At 57.3% G+C, this 18,450-nt stretch overlaps 5 protein-coding genes across 5 annotated transcripts; 2 read left to right on the top strand and 3 right to left on the bottom strand.

Annotated features, from left to right (window-relative positions):
• Positions 1-117: 117 nt before the first annotated feature.
• IE81DRAFT_288556 (hypothetical protein) lies at positions 118-1,218 on the top strand (the record flags this gene model as incomplete). The annotated part of the gene is made up of 2 exons (XM_025511772.1): positions 118-585; positions 640-1,218. The coding sequence occupies 2 exons, from the start codon at positions 118-120 to the stop codon at positions 1,216-1,218; spliced, it is 1,047 nt and encodes a 348-aa protein (XP_025370636.1).
• Positions 1,219-1,357: 139 nt separating this feature from the next.
• IE81DRAFT_75851 (hypothetical protein) lies at positions 1,358-2,779 on the bottom strand. Its single transcript, XM_025517613.1, has one exon. The coding sequence runs from the start codon at positions 2,571-2,573 to the stop codon at positions 1,446-1,448; it is 1,128 nt and encodes a 375-aa protein (XP_025370635.1). The 5' UTR covers positions 2,574-2,779; the 3' UTR covers positions 1,358-1,445.
• A 6,903-nt stretch (positions 2,780-9,682) lies between these two features.
• On the bottom strand, positions 9,683-12,663 carry IE81DRAFT_322328 (hypothetical protein). The gene is made up of 4 exons (XM_025513602.1): positions 12,091-12,663; positions 11,887-11,998; positions 11,332-11,815; positions 9,683-11,259 (listed from the first exon to the last, which is right to left on the bottom strand). The coding sequence occupies exons 1-4, from the start codon at positions 12,332-12,334 to the stop codon at positions 10,033-10,035; spliced, it is 2,067 nt and encodes a 688-aa protein (XP_025370634.1). The 5' UTR covers positions 12,335-12,663; the 3' UTR covers positions 9,683-10,032.
• A 315-nt stretch (positions 12,664-12,978) lies between these two features.
• Positions 12,979-15,956, top strand: IE81DRAFT_322327 (apses-domain-containing protein). Its single transcript, XM_025513601.1, has 3 exons — positions 12,979-13,487; positions 13,557-13,713; positions 13,791-15,956. Exons 1-3 carry the CDS (start codon positions 13,410-13,412, stop codon positions 15,743-15,745), a joined length of 2,190 nt encoding a protein of 729 aa, XP_025370633.1. The 5' UTR covers positions 12,979-13,409; the 3' UTR covers positions 15,746-15,956.
• IE81DRAFT_322325 (DNA glycosylase) lies at positions 15,528-18,226 on the bottom strand. Its single transcript, XM_025513600.1, has 3 exons — positions 17,098-18,226; positions 16,515-16,987; positions 15,528-16,405 (listed from the first exon to the last, which is right to left on the bottom strand). The coding sequence occupies exons 1-3, from the start codon at positions 18,070-18,072 to the stop codon at positions 16,003-16,005; spliced, it is 1,851 nt and encodes a 616-aa protein (XP_025370632.1). The 5' UTR covers positions 18,073-18,226; the 3' UTR covers positions 15,528-16,002.
• Between the last annotated feature and the right edge of the window lie 224 nt (positions 18,227-18,450).

Raw genomic sequence — 18,450 nt, 5'->3', positions numbered from 1 at the left:
AGCACTTTGACTTGTTTCATCCTCCCCTGTCCCAAGACTTCGCTGAAAGGTCGATTGCCTTTCCGCCCTCTCCTCTCCTGCCCCCGCACCCTTGGCGATTCACGCTGAAGTGTGGGAATGTACGCGCTCAAAGTAGCTGGAATCCGCTTTCTGCGGTTCCTCATTCCAGTCGTGCTCAAGTTCATGGGTCCAAAAGCGCACGGTCCGCCTGCCAAGCCCAGCATCAAGCTGCGTCTCAAGACCAAGTCCAAACGTCGAGTATTGATTCACATTTATCAACCGAGCAGCAACAGCAGCAATCTCTCTCCTTCTCCTCCTTCTCCTCCTCCTCCGGGCAGCTCTACTGCCTCAAGTCGGAGCGCAAGACCAGCAGCCATCATCAATTTGCACGGCTCGGGTTTCTGCTTCCACTCTTTTGGAGAGGATGGCAAATTTTGTCAATTGATGGCGGATAGCATCAACGCCATCGTCTTTGATGTCGACTATTCGCACGCCCCCGAGCATCCTTTCCCAGCAGCAAGCGAGGATGTGGATGCCGTCTTGTCCTTCTTGCAACAAGGTTGCATCGCATCCGACGATGCGGAGGTGGAGGTGGTGGTGCAGCAGCAGCAGCAGCAGCAGCAGCAGCAGCAGCAGCAGGACAAACCCCACACGAGCCCACAAGCCTCTTCCATAAATTGGGATGCCTCCAAAATCGCTCTGACCGGCTTCAGCTCCGGCGGAAATCTCGTCCTCACAGCCTGCGTTCGCGCTCATCAGCGCGGAGACGCGAGCATCAAAGCAGTGGTCGCCTTCTATCCTTCCACCGACCTCGCCGAATCTCCTTACAACAAGCCAGCTCTATCTCCATCAAAAGGCGCAGCCGGCGGTGTCCTTCCTCCCCAGCTTCGCCACTTCCTCTACGCCTGCTACCTGCCTCCACCGCAAAAGAGGGACGACCCGCTCGTCTCGCCCATCTACGCATCGACCCAAGCTTTCCCGAGCAGCACCACCATCATCACGTGCCAGGGCGATTCGCTGGCTAGAGAAGCGCGGAATCTGGCCAAGAAGCTCGAGGAAGCTGGACGAGATGTGGTGCATTACGAGGCAAAAGGTCAAGGACATAACTGGGACAAGATGGTCAAGGAAGGCACAGAGCCGGCCAAGCTGAGAGACGAAGCCTACGAGCTCGCGATGAACCGTCTGCAAAAGGCCCTAGAATTCAGCGCAGCAGCCTGAGCAAGCATGCGGGGGAAAATGTTATTGGATACCACTTAGCGGCACTGTAGCAAGAAAAAAAAAACAAGCAATACAAATGCAGGGCATGAGCAAGTTCGGGTGACGGTCAAAGGTGACGATGAAGTTTCAGACTCGAGCAGGCACTTCTGGTCTGGTACACAAGATTGACAAGTCTGGGACGCATCATTCTTCTCTCGGCTCTCCGCGCTTGTGCTAGCGCACACACCTCAGTGAAAAGTCCGATGGAAGGAGGGCACAGTGGACGCCGTGTCCGGACGCGACGGTGCTTCACCAAGCTCCTCTTTCCACGAGCTCGGACTGATGGCGCGCTGCTCGGCCATTTTGGCGCGGTGCCTGCGCAAATAAGCAAGCTCCTGCGACAAGCCCGTCACCTCTTCCTGAGCTTGCGGCCCGTCAATAGACTGCCCGCAGACTTGGACAGAGTGTTCTGTGTAAGCCGCTGCAAAGTACGGTTGCAGCGAATCGACGCCCTCGACGGATCTTGGCTCGTCTGATGGGCATCCGACGAAGCTGATCGAGCTACGCCTTTCGGGCGAGGCCCCGCTCACGGACGTTGCCGAAGCGCGTGTACTGTGAAGCTTTCCTGACAGCGCACTCGATTTGCGGCGCAAGAGCTTCCCGCCATCGGCCAATCGCTCGTGACTGAGTTGTTCAGCCGCATCGTACTTGGCTTTCAGGGAGGACACGCTCTGTGTGCGCTGCTTGAGCGTCAAGGGCGACATCAAGAGACTGCCCTCTGTCGCTGTCCCGTGTCGCTGCGACGGCGCCGAAGAGTAATCCAGCGAAGTTGTGTGAAAGTAGCTGTCGGGTATACTGCTGGACGGATCGGATGTGAGAGTGGTCGCCAGCGAAGGAGTGGAAAGTGCTGGTGACTCAAATGTGGGGCTGATGCGGGAGTTTCGTCCAACAATGATCTCGCCAACAACTGCGTGAAAAGCTTCCGTGGGCTCCTTGGAAGTCAAGCCCTCGCTCCCCAGACCGAGAGTGAAATGGCTGGACGAGTCGCACGTGGCTTTCGAAGAGTGCGTCGAGGTTGCAGTAGAGTGTTCTCGATGCCTTCTGTTCGTGGTGCCGTGCAACGGCCCGCTACCTTTTGACGAAGATGTGCGATACTCGTTCAGCACACTACTTGCAGAGACTCCGACAGCATTCGCACGACTTGCAGGGCTGCCAGACTTGTCGACTGTCCAATTCGAGGGCATGGCAAGAGGGCTCTCCGAGAGACAACGAGCATCGTTTGGGCTCAAAAACTCGTAGCAGTCGAGCTGGGTGGCAAGTAGAGAAGCTGCACGCTCCAAAAAGCGGTGTTCTGAGAGGTGCCGCTCAAGGCTCATCAGCGCCGTTGCGATCGTCTGATGGACCGATTGTCAACTCACCAACATCTTGAAGCAGACGCGACCCCTCGCAACTCAGCGCGACGAGGACGCACCGTGACCTTGCAGCAGACTCGGAAACGCCTGCTGTCGACGTATCGGGGCGGCAGGGCGCCATGACGCCCGAAGCAAATTGCAAAGCTCTACCCGAGGGGCTCATGCCTAGCCAAGGCAGTCGGGTGCCACGGCCACTTCGCTCGGAGAACTGAACCACGTGCAGCGCAGCACGAGCATTCTCGTGCACTTCTTCGTCCAATGGGCATGCGAGGTTGGGGCTAGCCTCGCTCAAACCGCAAGAGATGATGATCTCTGACGGTCGACCCACCTTTGCGACGTAAACGGCGTCCATGGAAACCGCAGCCGCAAGCGTCTTTACGGCAGACTCCAGGCTCGCTTTGCTGGCTTTGCTAGCTGGGTCGCTATAGCTCCATTGCGCCTCGCATTCCGCGTTGCTCTCCATCGCAGCCTCAATTCGACTGAGCTCGGACACCTCATCGAAAAGACTTGCAGCGACTGGGGTGCCTGGTAGGTGATAATGCTTGACGCTCGAGGTACTGTTCGCCATGGACAATGACGAAACATGAGACGGAGTGCGCGAGCGAGAGCCGATCAACGGCGTCGACATTGCGGTGGCAGGGCCTTCTACCTTTGGCGTAATCGGGATCTTGAGCAACTTGTGCATCTTGCTCAAGGCTAAGGCGATGATTCGGTCAGTCCTATACGCTATGTAGAGAGCATGTCAAACACACGCACCAGTTTCCAACTTCGACGTCAAGCTGTCCAGCTCCATCTCGCGAACTCGATCGAGAGCCTGCTCAAACTCCAGCGCCAAGGCCCGCAGCCATCGATCGTCGGATGTTGTCCAGCCTTGGCGAGGGCGGCTGGACGAGATGGACAAAACGGCTGTCGGTGAGGCATATGCTTCATCAGTCGAACATTTCCCGACGCTTCTCGATCAGCGCTACACATACCGATGGGCAGCTTATCCTCGCTCATCACAGGGACACCAGCGTAGAAGCGCGTCTGTTCGCCGCTTTGCACGACTGGCAATTCCGTGAAACGAGGATCGATGAGGGCGTCGGGGACGACAAAGGCTTCGCCTCGGTTCAGAATCGTATGCGCCTGCACGCGGTGAATAGACGAGTGAGTGCGGGCAGGGGTGTGCAAAAAAAAACAAAAAATCGAGCACAAAGACAAGCGAACAAGCTCACATCTAAGCTATGCGGCCGAGGTGAGGTTGAGGGTGATTGGGCACCAGGAGCATGACCGCAAATCGAAAAGATGGACACCTTTTCCTTTTCGATCCACACGATCCGACAAGACCCATCCGGGCCGAGTCGAGCCAGAGCTCTCTCCGTCAAGCAATCCGCTACCGCTTGGAGCTCTTCACGAGGCCCACGACGCTCGTCTGATGATTGCACCTCTTCCGCTAGACTGGCAGTGACAGCAGGAGCTTGTCGATGTTTTAGCCGTACAGCTTGCCCGGCCGAAATGTGTCCTTGCGAAGAACCCACAGACTCATGTCGGCGCAGAGCATCGCAGCGCGCAAGAGCCTTTAGACGAGCTTGCTCGAAGCTACACAAAATGAGAAAACACGTCAAGCGGTACTCCTAGTCGGACAAAGGTAGAAGAGGTGGTCTTCGCGACACTCACTTTGGCAGAGGGGCAGGCATGCCTCCTCGCACGACTCCTTCCGACGTTGGCACACCTGGCATGACGTCGGGCACAGGCGGCTCAGTAGACCGAGCACCTTCGCGAGTATTGACTTCCCAAACGACGGTGCTCATCCGACTCTCATTACTGGAGCGATCCGCACCTCCGTGCGAGTGCGTACTCGCACCGCTACCCGTGCTCGGTCGTCGAGAGGCCGGCCTGGGTGGCCGAAGCGAGTCCCTAGCATGGCTCTGGTTCTGAGCGTCGGTGGGAGGAGCGGGAAGCGGACCTGTAGGCGGCGGAAGTGGAGAGGAGCCTTTCAATGCAAGAGTGTTTCCCCTTGCTAATCGCGGCGCGCCACGATCCGAACCTGTCGATTTGACCTCAAGGGCAGGGTGCAGCGGATGATTTTCGTACGAGACGGAGGACACTGGAATCTTGGGAGGGTCGCTGAGATCGACGGCGCCAGCCGCGTACAGCGTAACGAAATCAGACCAAAATGCAATCGGCGCATGCTCCGAATGAGACTTTGAGCTCAAGGGCCAGTGGGGCGGATCATCCGCCCAAGGGCTGCGAGCAACATTTGGGGTCGTGTCACCCAGGCGCAGACCTCTCAGCCTTGACAGCGTCGTGGCGCTGTACTCGTCCGCAAATGGCAACGGAGCGCCCAACATGCTCTGCAGCGGCCGGTCACTGACCGGCGGCGGTGCGATTCCTTGCGCCTGTTCCGATTTTGTTCGTCTGCCCAGCTTTCGGGCGAGCCACGCGGAAGGCGACCGCGAGACGGGTGGCTCAGTGTCGGGCGCTTTGTGACGTCGCAGGAGCGACCTGGAGGAAGGCGCTGGGCTAGGCGCAATGTGCGCACTAGCTGCGATGGTGATGCTCCTCGCCGGCGAGCGATGCGACGCCATCGCAGATGGCGCCACTTTGCTTTGATACGTGGAACTGGAGGCGACAGAGGACGCTTCTGTGCTGCGGCCATCCCTATCGTCGGGCGTCCAAGGGGGCGTATCTTGGGCGGTTCGGTGGAAGCGCGACATGTAGCTAGATGACTTGCTTGGGATGGAGGATATGGTAGAGGACTCGAGCTGAGAGTCTAGGGGTGGTGTGTGGTAAGAAGACTCGGGAAAGACAGAGAGTGGATGATCGTCTGCTGCGGTTGCTCGATCGTCTCGGATGGGACAGGGCATTTGAGAATCGACTGGGTTTCGACGTGAGGTGAAGGCGCGGTAGGACAATTCAGAACGTGTGCTGTTTTGCGATGCACTGGCGTGTGCAGTGCTAGAGTGCGATCGACGCCGAGATGTAGAGACGTGCTGAATCGGTTGACCGGACGCTGAGGAGGAGAGGAAAGGATGAGAATTGGCGTGAAAAGGGTGGAAGGAGGTGTGAGATGTGGCTTGTCCTTGATGAGAGGCTGAAATTGGCATGATGACACGGTCTGGTATGGACATGCTGGCAGGTGGCCTTTAGGGACAAAAATGCTTTGATTCGCATTTGAAAGACTGCGCCGCTTAATTTGTCCCTCTAGGAAGACTCGCTCAAGAGGTCAAGTGCGAGTGCGGAACGCGGTGCGGTGCGGCGGGCGCAAATCAAAACGTCGGTCAATGACGAAGATTAAATGTCGATCCAAGGAATTCCATCGCCAGTCAGAGTGGTCCATTTAAGTATAGGCAACCGATCGAGCAAGCAACGTTGGTGGCTGACGCGCCTGGAGGGGGGGGGGGGGGCGGTAATTGTCCACCCACACCGTGCGGCGCGAGTCACAGTCGTGAGTCGTGTGCGTGTGCGTGTGCGTGACGATCGGATCAGGTGCGGCGAGGCGAGCAATCTGGAATGCGCTTGCTCGCGTTGCGATGAATGTGCGCAGACCTTTGATTGCGATTCTGATTCCTTGGCAGGATGCGTTGCAGCGTGGAGCGTGCAGCTCGACGATGCAGAGCTCGAAACGTCGAGGACAGACTGCTGCTTCCTCCTTCCTCCAAGGCGTGTGCGTGCTGGGTACACTGCCAGTCGCGCTGCGGCCGTGCGGCGAGCGTGGGAGTAGCCGGCCGTCTGGATAGGCGCCGAGAGAGTGGGCGGACTTGAAAGCGCGCGAGCCGTTGCTGTCGTTGCTGCTGAATTAAGGTGGATGCAAGGACGCGGTAAATTTGGACAAGCCACTGATGGATGACGCCCTTTGAAGACACACGCAATGAGAGTACCGCTCGCGCGCGCGGTGAGCGCTCAAGTCGACGATCGATCGAGTCAGGAGCGTAGGTGTGAGTATAAGTCAAGGGCACAAGGTTGTTGTCATGTAACATTGACGTGATAGAAGGTCCGTCGACGAGAGCATGATGACCAAGTTGTACCACAAGTCGACAAGTGGGTTGGAAATGGCTGCTGCCATCGAGCGCCTCTCACGAAGTTGGAGGGTCCCCTACCCTGACCTCGCAGCACTTTGTCTGCGGATGGCTGACTGGTGGCATTGACATCCCAGCTCCGCGTCAGCGTCAGCATCAGCATCATCGGTCCCGCGGTGTCGCCGCGGCTCGGTGCAGTGTGAGTCATCAGTCGCATCAGCTAGCGGATCGAGCTGCTGTGATGCCTTCCTCGGTCGATCCTTCCTCCCCAAGACGGAAGTTTTTGTAGATTCATCTTCCTTTCCCCAATTTGTCCCTCGTCTAGTGCGCTCGCGCGCTTTCTCGAATTGTGAGTGGTCGCAACGAAGTGGCGTGAAGCGCTTTGCCTGGGGCCGCTTAGATGCTGCATCCAGCAGCATCCATCGCGCCTTGCCATCGCGATGTGGCTGTCGCAGTGAAAGGATGTCCTGCGCGCTCCCAGCAGCTATAGCATGGGCACGGGAAGTCTCGTCACAGATTGTGATTGTGAACGTGTGTTCCTGCTGATGACCCGCTGCAACCGCGCGCGCACCTCTCGCACCCCCGCCCGCGCGCGTCGGTACACTCACACTCACGACTCTGACTGTGATGCCGCTGCAGCACCAGCAGCATTCATCATAATCGTAAGCGTCGGGCTCGCTTCGGCCGCGCGCGTGATTCACGCACGATCCACCATCAGCGACTTCGGAAACCGCGCGCGAATTGCAGAGTGCGTATAAGCAGCACTCTCACACAGTACAGCCCCATCGGCCAACGACATACAGGTATAGGGTGACAAATCTACAAACGCTCCTCATCGATCGCGACACTCGTGACTGGTCATCCACGGCCGACATCTTGCTTCGGAGATTCAAAATGTCGGCGCTAGGCGGGCAGCGCGAGGAGAATCAGGATCACGAGTGTGAATGAGCCGACGCACGCACCCACGGCCCAAAACGCACGAGCAGGCAGCAGCAGCAGCAGCAGCTATATAGCATCAGCAATCACATGCAGCAAAGCAGCGACAACAGCCCGCGCCCCGTTCGGCAACCTTACCGTGCCTTGCTATCGCGAGCAAACTTGCGAGGCTTGGCCGGGGCGCGCGCGGTGAAGCGCGCAGCTAAAGGTGAATGTGATGGCTACACATGACGATAGGATCGAGGGAGTCGCTTGAGGAAATGTAGAGTCGGCCTGTCCTCATCAGCAGCGCGTACCGTGCGTGTACTGGTAGTAGTCACAGTCGGTCGAGTGTGAGTACGGCAATCGCGCTCATGGCGTGCGCGCGGTTTGCCTCATGTCGATCGCAACTTTACTCGACCGGCGAGGCCATGACTGCCCTGCTCCCGTGGCGAAAGTCGAGGCGCTGAAGCCCGCACTAGCCGCTATTTCTTTTTCTCTTTGTATGTTCTGATAAACCTTATTTTCTCCCCTCCTAGACCGTTGCAATAGCGATTGTCCAGAGAGCAGAGCTAGTCAGAGCAGTCGCGAGCCTTGAGGGAAGACCGACTCTTTCACCACGACAGGCGGCGCCGGTGCTGGTACTACCACTCACACTCATGACAAAATGTCGCGTTATCCATTCCACCGCTTTGTGGACTCTTTGCCATTAGCAGTGCTCCAATAAACGCCGAGTGGGCTCTGATACCCGATGCGACGAGCGGCTAACACGGCAGAAGTTGGATGCGTTTGCACCTCGCGCGGGCATCACGCTTTCCAATTCCCAGAGGTTTCGGGCGGGCGTGCGGCGCCTCCGTTTGGCCCCACTCCGCGCATCGACCGCAAGCGCTGGACGTGGACAGGCGAGGCAAGGGTTCGCGAGCGCCCCATGATGGAGGTACCTGAACTCACTGTCCTTCGCTTAGTCGTGAGGTTGGGCAGATCGAGAAAGATAGCCTCGGCAATAGCAAGACGCGGACGTGCGTGCGAGAGTCTCTGCATGCTTGTGCAGGAGAGAGGCGTGGGAATTACAAATCACGATCGGAGTCTTTATTTTGGGCAGGAGAAGTGCGCAGCTAAGGGGATCCTCCCGAATCTTGACCTCATTCGGATGCGCTCTGGTCCACACTTAGAAAGTCGCACTTGATGTGCGCATTGTCGACAGAGTGCTCAGCACAGTGAAGCAATCGCACCTTGTTGGTGCGATAATCAGCACCAACTCCAAGGTCTGTGCTGTGTGGCTTGAGAAACGAATGCATGGCCCTCCCCTCGCATCAAGGCACAATTAAGGCACAAGGCACAAATTCTCCTTTCGGCTCGGTCTAGCGAGCTGCGCTCGTGCAGCGCGGCGCGCAGCAAAGCCCCTGCTGCGTGAGCCGGCCCCAACCCACACCGAGCTAGCTTGCCCTTGCGCTTCGCTCGCTTCCATGCAATAAGTCGGGAGCGGTCTTGCACACATCGATTCTTGATCTTACAGCAGGCAAGTGCGAGAAAATGTGCATGCGCAACTCCGTCCATCGCCCAGCGCCCTCGTCGATCCGCTCGTGACTACAGCGTCCAGCAGGCGCAAGTGCTCCTCATGGCTTCCCCAAGAAGGCAGCCACCCACCCAGAATTCACGATTGGCATGCTTCACGTCAACACGTCAAAAGTTGCGAGTCACGAGTGAGGGGTGCCTTGCATGGCCCCGTTCGGCGAGCAGCAAGAATCGTACTACTACTACTGACCTGACGCGACGGAGCTCAAAGACAGGTAGGCAGGCCGCCCTTGCATTATTGCCTTCACAGCTAGCCGCGCCGAAAGGTCCAAAGTCTTCGTCTCTCGTAGCACATCGAGTCTGATGCCATTCACGATTCGATGGCGTCTCGCAGGTTGCTTGCCGCTCCATTTGGTCGCCGCTCGCATGAACGAGCACCAACAAAGAGCGGTCACGCATGTCAAAAGGCGTGTGACCCCTCAGGGGCCTTGCGTGGGAGTCGCAATCAAAAGCACTCGCGCAGCTCGACATGCCGTCAGGGCATGGGAAGCTCAAACCAAGGCCCGGACGAGGGCACTATTCTGATACGACCGCGCTCCTGAGCAGCAGCGCTCATCATCATCTCGTTTGGAGTCATCTAGAGGGCACAAGGTAACCGGATGACATTTGGTCTTGAAAAAAAAAGGCGTATTGTGATGAGAAAGGCGTGGCTAGGCACGCGCGAGATGATCTGGCAGAGTCAGTCGTCGGGGAGAAAATGTGTGGATGGTATGGTGTAGGTAGACGCGCGTGTCGTGCGTGCAAGGAGCCCCGAATGGAGATTCGGATTTTGTTTGAAAAAACGCGAAGAGTACAGGAGCGCAGCAGCCAAAGATTGGACGAGATGTCGGCTTCTCTCGCAACGTCCATCGCTTTGGCGCTTTGTTTGAATCAAATGAGGACACAAGGAGGGAGCCAACGCTCTCAGCTACGAAAGGCAATGTGCACTCGTTCGGTCACTCCCAGCTGGTAGGAACAACGGGTTGCTTGGGGCCGCCGTCTGCCTTTCCTCCGTCATTTTGGACCTTCTTGTTGCTGCCGCCACCTTGATGAGGTGCGCCGCTAGCGTTTCCACCAGCACCACCTCCCCTGTTCTTCTTTCCGCCTCTGTTGCTGTTGTTGTTCCTCTTCTGGCCTCCACTTCCTTCCTTCTTGGCGCCTTCATCGCCGCTCTTTGCACCTCCGTCAGTCCCGGCAGCGTTTGAATCCGCTTTGCCATTTGCTGGCGTGTTGGGAGTGGTCGGCGTTGCTGCTGATCCTCCAGCACGACTGCGAGCAGACTCGTTGCCAGAGGCTCTACCTTCGGCGTCGGATCGACCCGTGCCCTCGTTGTCGGATCGACCGCTAGCATTACCACCACCGCCCCTGCCCCTGCGTGCCTTGCCTCCACGCTTGGAAGCCGTACCGGACGTCGAATCTTGCTTGTTGCCGGTATCGCTATTCTGAGCTGATTCACCCTTCAGCGAAGAGGCGCCGTGACTGTGGTTCTTGCCATGGTGCGATCCAGGCTTGGTGGGTGTGGCGCTCGACTGTGCCGCTTTGGCTGCTGCTGGCTGGGTAGGTGGCTGCGCATTGTTGGATGGAGCTGCCGCCAACGGGCTTTTGCCGGGAGATGCAGTGAGCGTAGGACCCGCCGGTGCGGCAGGAGGGGGGATGCTCTTGGCAGGGGTGGCGACGGGCGTAGCGGCGCTCATGGGCATGTTTGAGCGCCTGTACGCAAAGTTGAAACCTTGAGATCGAGTCTCGGCGCTGACTCTACCATCTTTGATGTCGAGCACCAAGGACCCGTAGGCAGCATCTGGCAAGTTCCAATTCCAAGTGTTCTTCCATGCAGGCTCCTCGGCAGCTGCGCCAGTCGCAGTCGTGACGGGAGGAATCTTGTTGGTCACAGCGAGCGCGTGGTTCAGCAGAATTCTCTGAGCATCGTCGATGACGCTCTCCACCTGCGACTTGACCGCTTCCCAGACTTCGTTGAAGGCAGTCTTGGAGTGCAAAAGCTTGTTGCGGAAGTTTTCCGTGTCGTGCTGAACGCTGAATTCGTTGTACGAGACGCCATAACGGAAATGCAAGCCTGCGCTGATGGTCAAGTCAGCTTTCAATGCCAAGGCAAGCTGTGCGAGCAAACCCTCGCGACCTGGCGAGGCGTGGGTGACCAGCAAGCGAGTCTCGGTCGGGTCGTAACACTGCGAACATGAGCACCGTGCTGTGTCAGTACGGGAGTGCATGACACCGAGCAACTTCTGTGTGCTTCTCACCTTTTGCGCGGTGTCGATGAGCTCGCCAATCTGCAGAACCGTGGTCCACATCGTGCCTTGCCCGCCCGCAATCGTGGCCGAGCCATCGCCATTGTCGAACAGCTTGTGAAGGACGACAGCTCCGCCAAGTCCAAACAAACGCAATCTTACGCCGCCCACCTCCAAGACATGGCTACTGGCTTCGTCCAGGACGTGGAGATTGGGCACGCTGTACTCTCCCGTTCTGAAGCGCTCCAGCACCGCAACGTCCTCACAGGCTCCCCACACCGCATATACGGGCACGTCGAAGGCGAGGGAGCCGGAAAGGAAGGACTGCAATTCTGAAAGAAGTGTACCGGTGCCTTGGCTCGCACTCTGAGCTTGCAACTGAGCCCGCACAGAAGCGACAGGAGGGGCTCCAGGGCGCGAAGGGTCATTTCCGAGGAGCTTTTGGCGTAGCGAAGCCGATATGAGGGTCGAGTATTGTACGAGGTGGCGCAAGGTGCTGAGCCAAGACGGCCAAAGTAAGGTCAGCTGACATTGATTGACGCATACAAACCTGGCATGCCGACTCACCGGTCACTGATGCGGTCGAAAGAAGCTTGCTCGTAGAAACCAAAGTCACCAGTGTGAATGATCGCCTGAGCATTGTGTTCTCTAGCAAGAGCATTCAAGCTAGAGAGGTTGCCTGTGCAGGGCAGAGCAGATTCAGGTGTGGGGATCGGCGATTGCTGGCGCTTAGACGCAACAGACGCTACAGATCATCCTCATCAGTCTCACCTCTGACATCGGCAATGCAAAGCAGTCTTCCACCAGGCCCATCGATGACGTGGGGAGGGGCGGCTGGCTGGATGGTGTCCCTACGAGAAGAGGCGCTCGCACCGCTCACTGAACGAGCTGGAGCCACGCCACCCGGTGGAGGGTGCAGCGTGGAACCGTTTGTGGGAGCACCGCCATGGCCAAATGTAGCTGCTGTGCCATGGCTAGGCGCGGGAGAAATAGCATTGGTGCGAGGAGAAGACATACTGAGGTAGATTGCCGGGGTGGGCCGTTCGCAGCGCAAGAGCGCAAGGAACCTGATTTGAGAAGGAGAGCGAGGATGGGATGGACAGGTATGGCAAGGCGTTGGACCTTACCTTTGCAAGGCTGGGTTGGGTTGAGCTCGGGACGAAGTTTGTAGGAAAGGTGCTTGCGCGTATTCGCCACCCAGAATCGGCCTATTCAAGGTGATGAGTCGTGAGAGTGATGTACGAGGAGGGGTCGATGTAGAGACTCGCGACGGTCCAGTCCAACACGAATGTGAATGATGGCTCGACAGCAGTCGACAAACCCACGACTAATTGTGATTGTGACTTTCTACAAAATCCGCGCGCACGGCTTCAAGACGACGACTTGACGAAGAGACGGCTCCAATTCAACGCGCAACGCGGGCCAAATCCGCGATTGACGCTGTGCTACATAGCTGCTATAGCTGCTGCTGTTGCTGCTGCTGCTGGATGCGTGATTTACTCATTGATTAGAGCTTTGATCTCCCCGCAGGTTTGGGAGCAGAACAGAATCTTCTCGATTTGTGTTGGAAACGCGTGGGCGCGTTGCTTTTCAGGTTACAAGCGTGCGCAACGCTACCGTCAAAGAGACGCGTCGTTCTACAAGCATCACGTACCATGATGAAGAGCGCGGCAGCAGGCAGCAGCGAGCGATTCGTGATTCGTGATGCGTGATGGATTTCGTTCTCTTGGACCGGAGCAGTCTGTGCATATAGACACGCTTACCCGTAGCCTCACGATCAAAGGCAGCGTGGCATGGACAGCATCTCAACCTGACTCCATACTGACTGCTCACACCTCAGCATACCAAACGGCTAACTGCTTGCGATCAATCACAATCACATTTGCGCTCAGCTGTCAACCGCTGGCTTAAATCTGCGCACTTTCGTGATATCCGCTATTTTGTACTCTTCCATCACAAACCCTTTTGCGAAACAGCCGGGGCTCAGCACCTGTCATTAGCCAAGCTCGCACTGCCCGTGTAGTAGCGGGACTACTGGCCTGGAATCCTCCTATCATCACACGTGCGGACACCCGCAGGCGCTCACCACGATGCCTGCCAAGCAAGAGGGCATGATCTTCAAGGCCACCTACAGCGGTGTGCCTGTGTACGAATGTCTGATCAAAGGCGTGAGTACTGGCTGGCTCTCTGCTCCACGATGATCGGATGCATGCGCTAACACCGCGACGACTGCTTAGGTTGCTGTGATGCGACGCAGATCCGACTCGTGGATGAACGCTACACACATCCTCAAGGTTGTGGGCCTGGACAAGCCACAGCGTACCCGCGTCCTGGAACGAGATGTGCAAAAGAACACGCATGAAAAGGTGCAGGGTGGATACGGCAAATATCAAGGTGCGTGCGAGCGGTCTTGAGAGGGCAGCGCTCGTGCTACATGTCGAGCAAGCTGACGACTTGATGCTGGACACTAGGTACCTGGATCCCCTTGGAGCTAGCTGTCCAGCTGGCAGACGAGTACAAGGTCGCTCATCTTCTTGACCCGATTACCGGCTATCAGCCCACCGCCGAGTCGCCTCCACCAGCTCCAAAGCATGTCATTGCGCCATCCAGTCGTTCCAAAAAGGCTTTGGGCGAGGCTCGCGCTGGTGCTCGGCGCGCCACGAGCCTAGAGTCGGACAGCGAGATACTGAGCGGAGGTCGTGCGCAGGGCACGGAGGGCACAATGAGCCCCAGCCCATCTCAAATCAGCAGCTCTAGTCGCACACCCAGCCCCATCGCTGGTCAATCGGCAGTGCCGACCTACTACACCTCGCAGGGCGCTGGTGCAGTCCGCAGCCAAGGTGCTGGAGGTGCAGCAGCAGCTGCTGCTCATAGCATGGGCATCGACCCTTATGTACGGGAGCCCAGTCCTCAGTCCCGATATGCCGAGATAATCCTGGACTACTTCATCTCGGAGACGACGACTATTCCACCCTTGCTCGTCTCTCCGCCCGCCGACTTTGATGCGAACATGTCCATCGATGATGACGAGCACACTGCGCTCCACTGGGCTTGCGCCATGGGACGGATTCGTGTAGTCAAGCTGCTTCTTTCTGCAGGAGCCGACGTGTTCAGGGTGAACGGCTCGGGTCAAACTGCCCTTATGCGAGCGGCCATGTTCAGCAACAACTACGACTTGAGAAAGTTCCCAGAACTGTTCGAGCTGCTGCATAGGTCCATTCTCAACATCGATCGCAACGATAGGACCGTCTTTCACCATGTCGTCGACTTGGCCCTTTCACGCGGCAAGCCTCACGCTGCTCGATACTACATGGAAACCATGGTCAATCGTCTTGCAGAATATGGCAGCCAGCTGGCAGACATTCTCAACTTTCAAGACGACGAAGGAGAGACACCTCTGACCATGGCAGCAAGAGCGCGTTCCAAGCGTATCGTCCGATTACTTCTTGAACACGGCTCGGATCCCAAAATTCGAAACAAGGACGGCAAGAGCGCCGAAGATTACATCGTCGAAGATGAGCGCTTCCGAGCCAGCCCGCCCCGCGGAGCAGGCTATGGAGGGCTACTGGGTGAAGGCGCTGCAACGAATGCAGCTCTGCACACCAGCGAAGCCGGTCAACGCGCCGGTGGTAGAGCAACACAGCTGATGCAATCTCTTCTGGGCAATCTGGCGGACAGTTACGATTCGGAGCTGAACAGCGTGGAGAAGAAGCTGGCTCAAGCTCACGCTCTGCTGGCCCAGATCCAGGCCGAAATTGCAGAGTCGGCCAGGCAAGAAGCTGCAAAGCAGGCAGTGGGCGGACCGGGTGGGGACGCCACGTCGGAAGCAACCGCAGATGGTGTCAAGGGTCTTGCTAATGCTGAACTGGCTCTGACTCGCGGAGTGGAGAAGCGCAGCCGAGAGCAGATGGTCAGAGAATGGGCAGAAGTGGAAGAAAGCGTGAAGCGTGTACGAACGGAGAGGAATTTGCCCGATGGAGCCTTGCTTCCCACCTCGAATGGCGAAGCCAGCTCTGCGACTGTCGAGGGTCTGCTCGCTCCTGCGCCAGGAGGCGATACATCAGCAGCCATCGCCTCGCTGCGCCAAAAAGTGACGGACTTGAAGACGAAGCGATCCGAAGTGGTGAAGAAGTTTGTGGAGCATGCGAGGGAGCAAGGAGCTGGGAAACAGGCTTTGGCGTACAGGAGGCTCATCGCTGCGGGTTTCGAGGGAAACATTGGGGCGGAAGAGGTGGATCACGTGGTCAGTGCTCTGGTCGAGCTGCTCGAAGACAACAACAAGGCTGGATCGAGTGGCGCGGGTGGAGAGGGCGCCTTGGCGTCCGATGCCAATGCTAGAACGAGCGGCGCGAATGGTAGCGCCAACGCCAATGGCAACGCAGATCAGGGAGCTGCTGCGCTACTGAAGAGTGTCCGCGCAGGATGAGAGAAAGGCGATGCTGCCCTTCCTCTCGTCAAATGGCCGCTGCTTCGTCAGCTCGATTCTGACGAGGACACGCTTCACCCGCTAGCAATGCCTGTTGAGAAGCCTTGACCAGTCACGCATATCGATTACGCCCCTTGCTCTGATGCCCACGAATACGCTGCTCTTGTACGTCGTTTGATGCTAAATTGATGAATGTTCAGCAATGACAGGATATAGGAGGTGAACGCAATGCAGGTCGGGAGGAGCATATCGAGATTTCACCAGTCCAATTCTGACTTGACCCGTTGTCCTCGCGAACGAGCAGCGCGCCGGGAAGGACTTGGGGCGACCAAAGAGGCCAAGAGGAGATCTTCCGCCTCTAATGCATCCTTTGCGTCTGCCTCTTGCGAAGCCACATCAGACGATCGTCTAGCCACCTCGCTGTCCTCTCCCTTGACCCGTGCGCTCATCGTCATTGAGCCATTAACATTGCTCTGCACACCTTGCGCTCTCTCCACCTCGCCTGTTGGACCAGGGTCCTGCTTCGTCTCCTCGCGCTTGACGCTATGCATACTCTCGGTGGACTCTGGCAAGAGTTCCACTTTGATGCGCGAAGCTGCTCGTTTTGCGTCGATGTGTTTAAAGGAAGGGCACATGCCTTTGCTGCCCAGATGGCACAAGCTGCACGAAAGAAAGGAGGAAAACACGGAGCAGATCGGAGGGCGAGGATGAGCGAGCGGACAGTATTTGCCGAGCACAATGAGCCAGGCAAGCAGTCTGCTGCACTCACTCGCATCTAGGACCAACAGGTACGCAAATCACTTGTCCAAAACCTACGAGCGTCTTGTTGATCGTGGTGTGAAGCTGATCGGGTAGAAAGCTCTGCAATCTCAATCTCGTCTCTTCCGGATTCTTCGTAGGACCCCATCCCAACCTCTGCGTCATTCTGTGCACGTGCGTATCCACTCCAATGCCAGCATTGGTCCCCCAGCAAGCCTGAACGGCCAAAAAGGCCATTTTGGGACCTACGCCCGGTAAAGTGCATAGTTCGTCCACTGTTCGTGGAACATCGCCGTCGTAATGAAGAGAGAGGTAGTGCGCGCTGGAGAGAATGTGCTTCGTCTTTTGATTGTGGAAACCGACTTTGTTGATGAGAGAGTTGAAATGCGCAGGTTGCACGGTCAGGAGCGAGTGGAGTGTCAGGCCGTCCGGTAAGTTGGTCTGCAACGAGCGGACAGCGGCTGCAGTGACTGGATCTTTGGTCTGGGGTGGCATGGTCGCAGGACACGCAGTAAGCCATCAGAAGGCCCAGCGTGCATCGATGAGCAAGTTGGAGATGAGCATGCCTTGCCTCTCGAGCCTGATCATCTCACCTGAGAACTGAGCATGAGCCCAACAAGCACAGCCAACCTTTCCCTCTTTCGTTCCCTCTCCACATCTTCCTTGACTCTATCCTTGTCCCCTCTAAATTCGTCCCTTCCATTCTCCTCGCAACCCATCGTATCTACAGGGGCTCTGATTCTTTTGCGCTGAGCAGACAACACTGCTAATTGTTCTTCCCACTGCAAAGGAGCAGAAAGGATTTCGGATTGTTCGAGCGACAGCTTGATTCGTTTGATCGGTTTGCGCGGAGAGAGGGGCGTGCCGTCTGTGTGTCTCAGCAGCGACGCCTCGTCAGCCTCGTTCGCACCACTCGCATCGGTTTTGATCTTGCGCTTCGTGACCTTGGTGTCTGAGACGTTTCCAGCTTCCTTGCGCTTCGGAGTTGCTCGATTTGTGGTGTTGCGCTTCTTGGGCGTGCAGTAGTCCGAGTCCGATGCGCTTGCCGTCTCGTCATGATCCAGCAGCTCCGAAGGGCTTTCGTGTGTCGACGTGCCGGCTGAAATCTCCGATGCAGATGCTTTGCGCTCGGCATCACCAGCCCTGCACGCCGTCTTTCGCCGCTTCGGCTTGATCTGCTCTTTTTCCTCTTCCTGCCCCTTGCCAGGCACGCTCGACACTCTTCTTCGGAGTGCATAACCCCCAGCCAGCTCCCTGGCCAGAGTGACGCTCTCCGCCAAGCCAAGTGCAGCATCTCGAGCCGCTGTGGCGCCCGATCGGATATTGGGATCCTCTATGAGTGAAGGATTGCTGAGGGATGAGGGCCCTGCTGAACTTGTGCTTGCGCCCGCACTTGGCATGAATAGATCTCGCTTGCGAGGCATCCCTTGGTAAAGCTGCGAGACCGCGGTCGAGTGAGACGTCGAGCGGATCTTGCTGGGCCCAAGAGATGGTGCGATGATGACGCTATCGCAGAGCCGAATGGGTCTGAAGGGCCAGAGTGCAAGTGCGATGCCAGCTCTGAGCATGCGGAGGATGCCTTGGACTCACACTGCTCTCCGCGTCCGCGTCTTTGTTGAATTTTGCGAAGTGAATGGCGGAGCGATGAAGCTGTGGAGGGTGTCGAGGGTGTCGAGTCACACAAACCCTACGATTCGCATTCATGATCAGTCGTGAGTCGCGAGTGGCGGTGATTGCCAAACCTCGAAACAGGATTGGCCACAGATGTGTGCGTATACATGCGCGGGGCGAGTCTCGTGAATAGTCACGTGTCGGGGCGGGTGCGCATTTCTTCGTAGATTGCCGCGGCACGACTTTTTTTGCAACAGATCCCCGCGCGGGGAATGCAGCACTCTCGACTCCAAAAACACAGAGGCTGCATGGCAACGGATCGGAAGCTGCTCGCT

The sequence above is a fragment of the Ceraceosorus guamensis genome (genome assembly GCF_003144195.1).
Source record: "Ceraceosorus guamensis strain MCA 4658 unplaced genomic scaffold IE81scaffold_19, whole genome shotgun sequence".
In the NCBI taxonomy this organism is placed as follows: domain Eukaryota; kingdom Fungi; phylum Basidiomycota; class Exobasidiomycetes; order Ceraceosorales; family Ceraceosoraceae; genus Ceraceosorus; species Ceraceosorus guamensis.
This window is presented reverse-complemented; position numbering and strand designations above follow the sequence as displayed.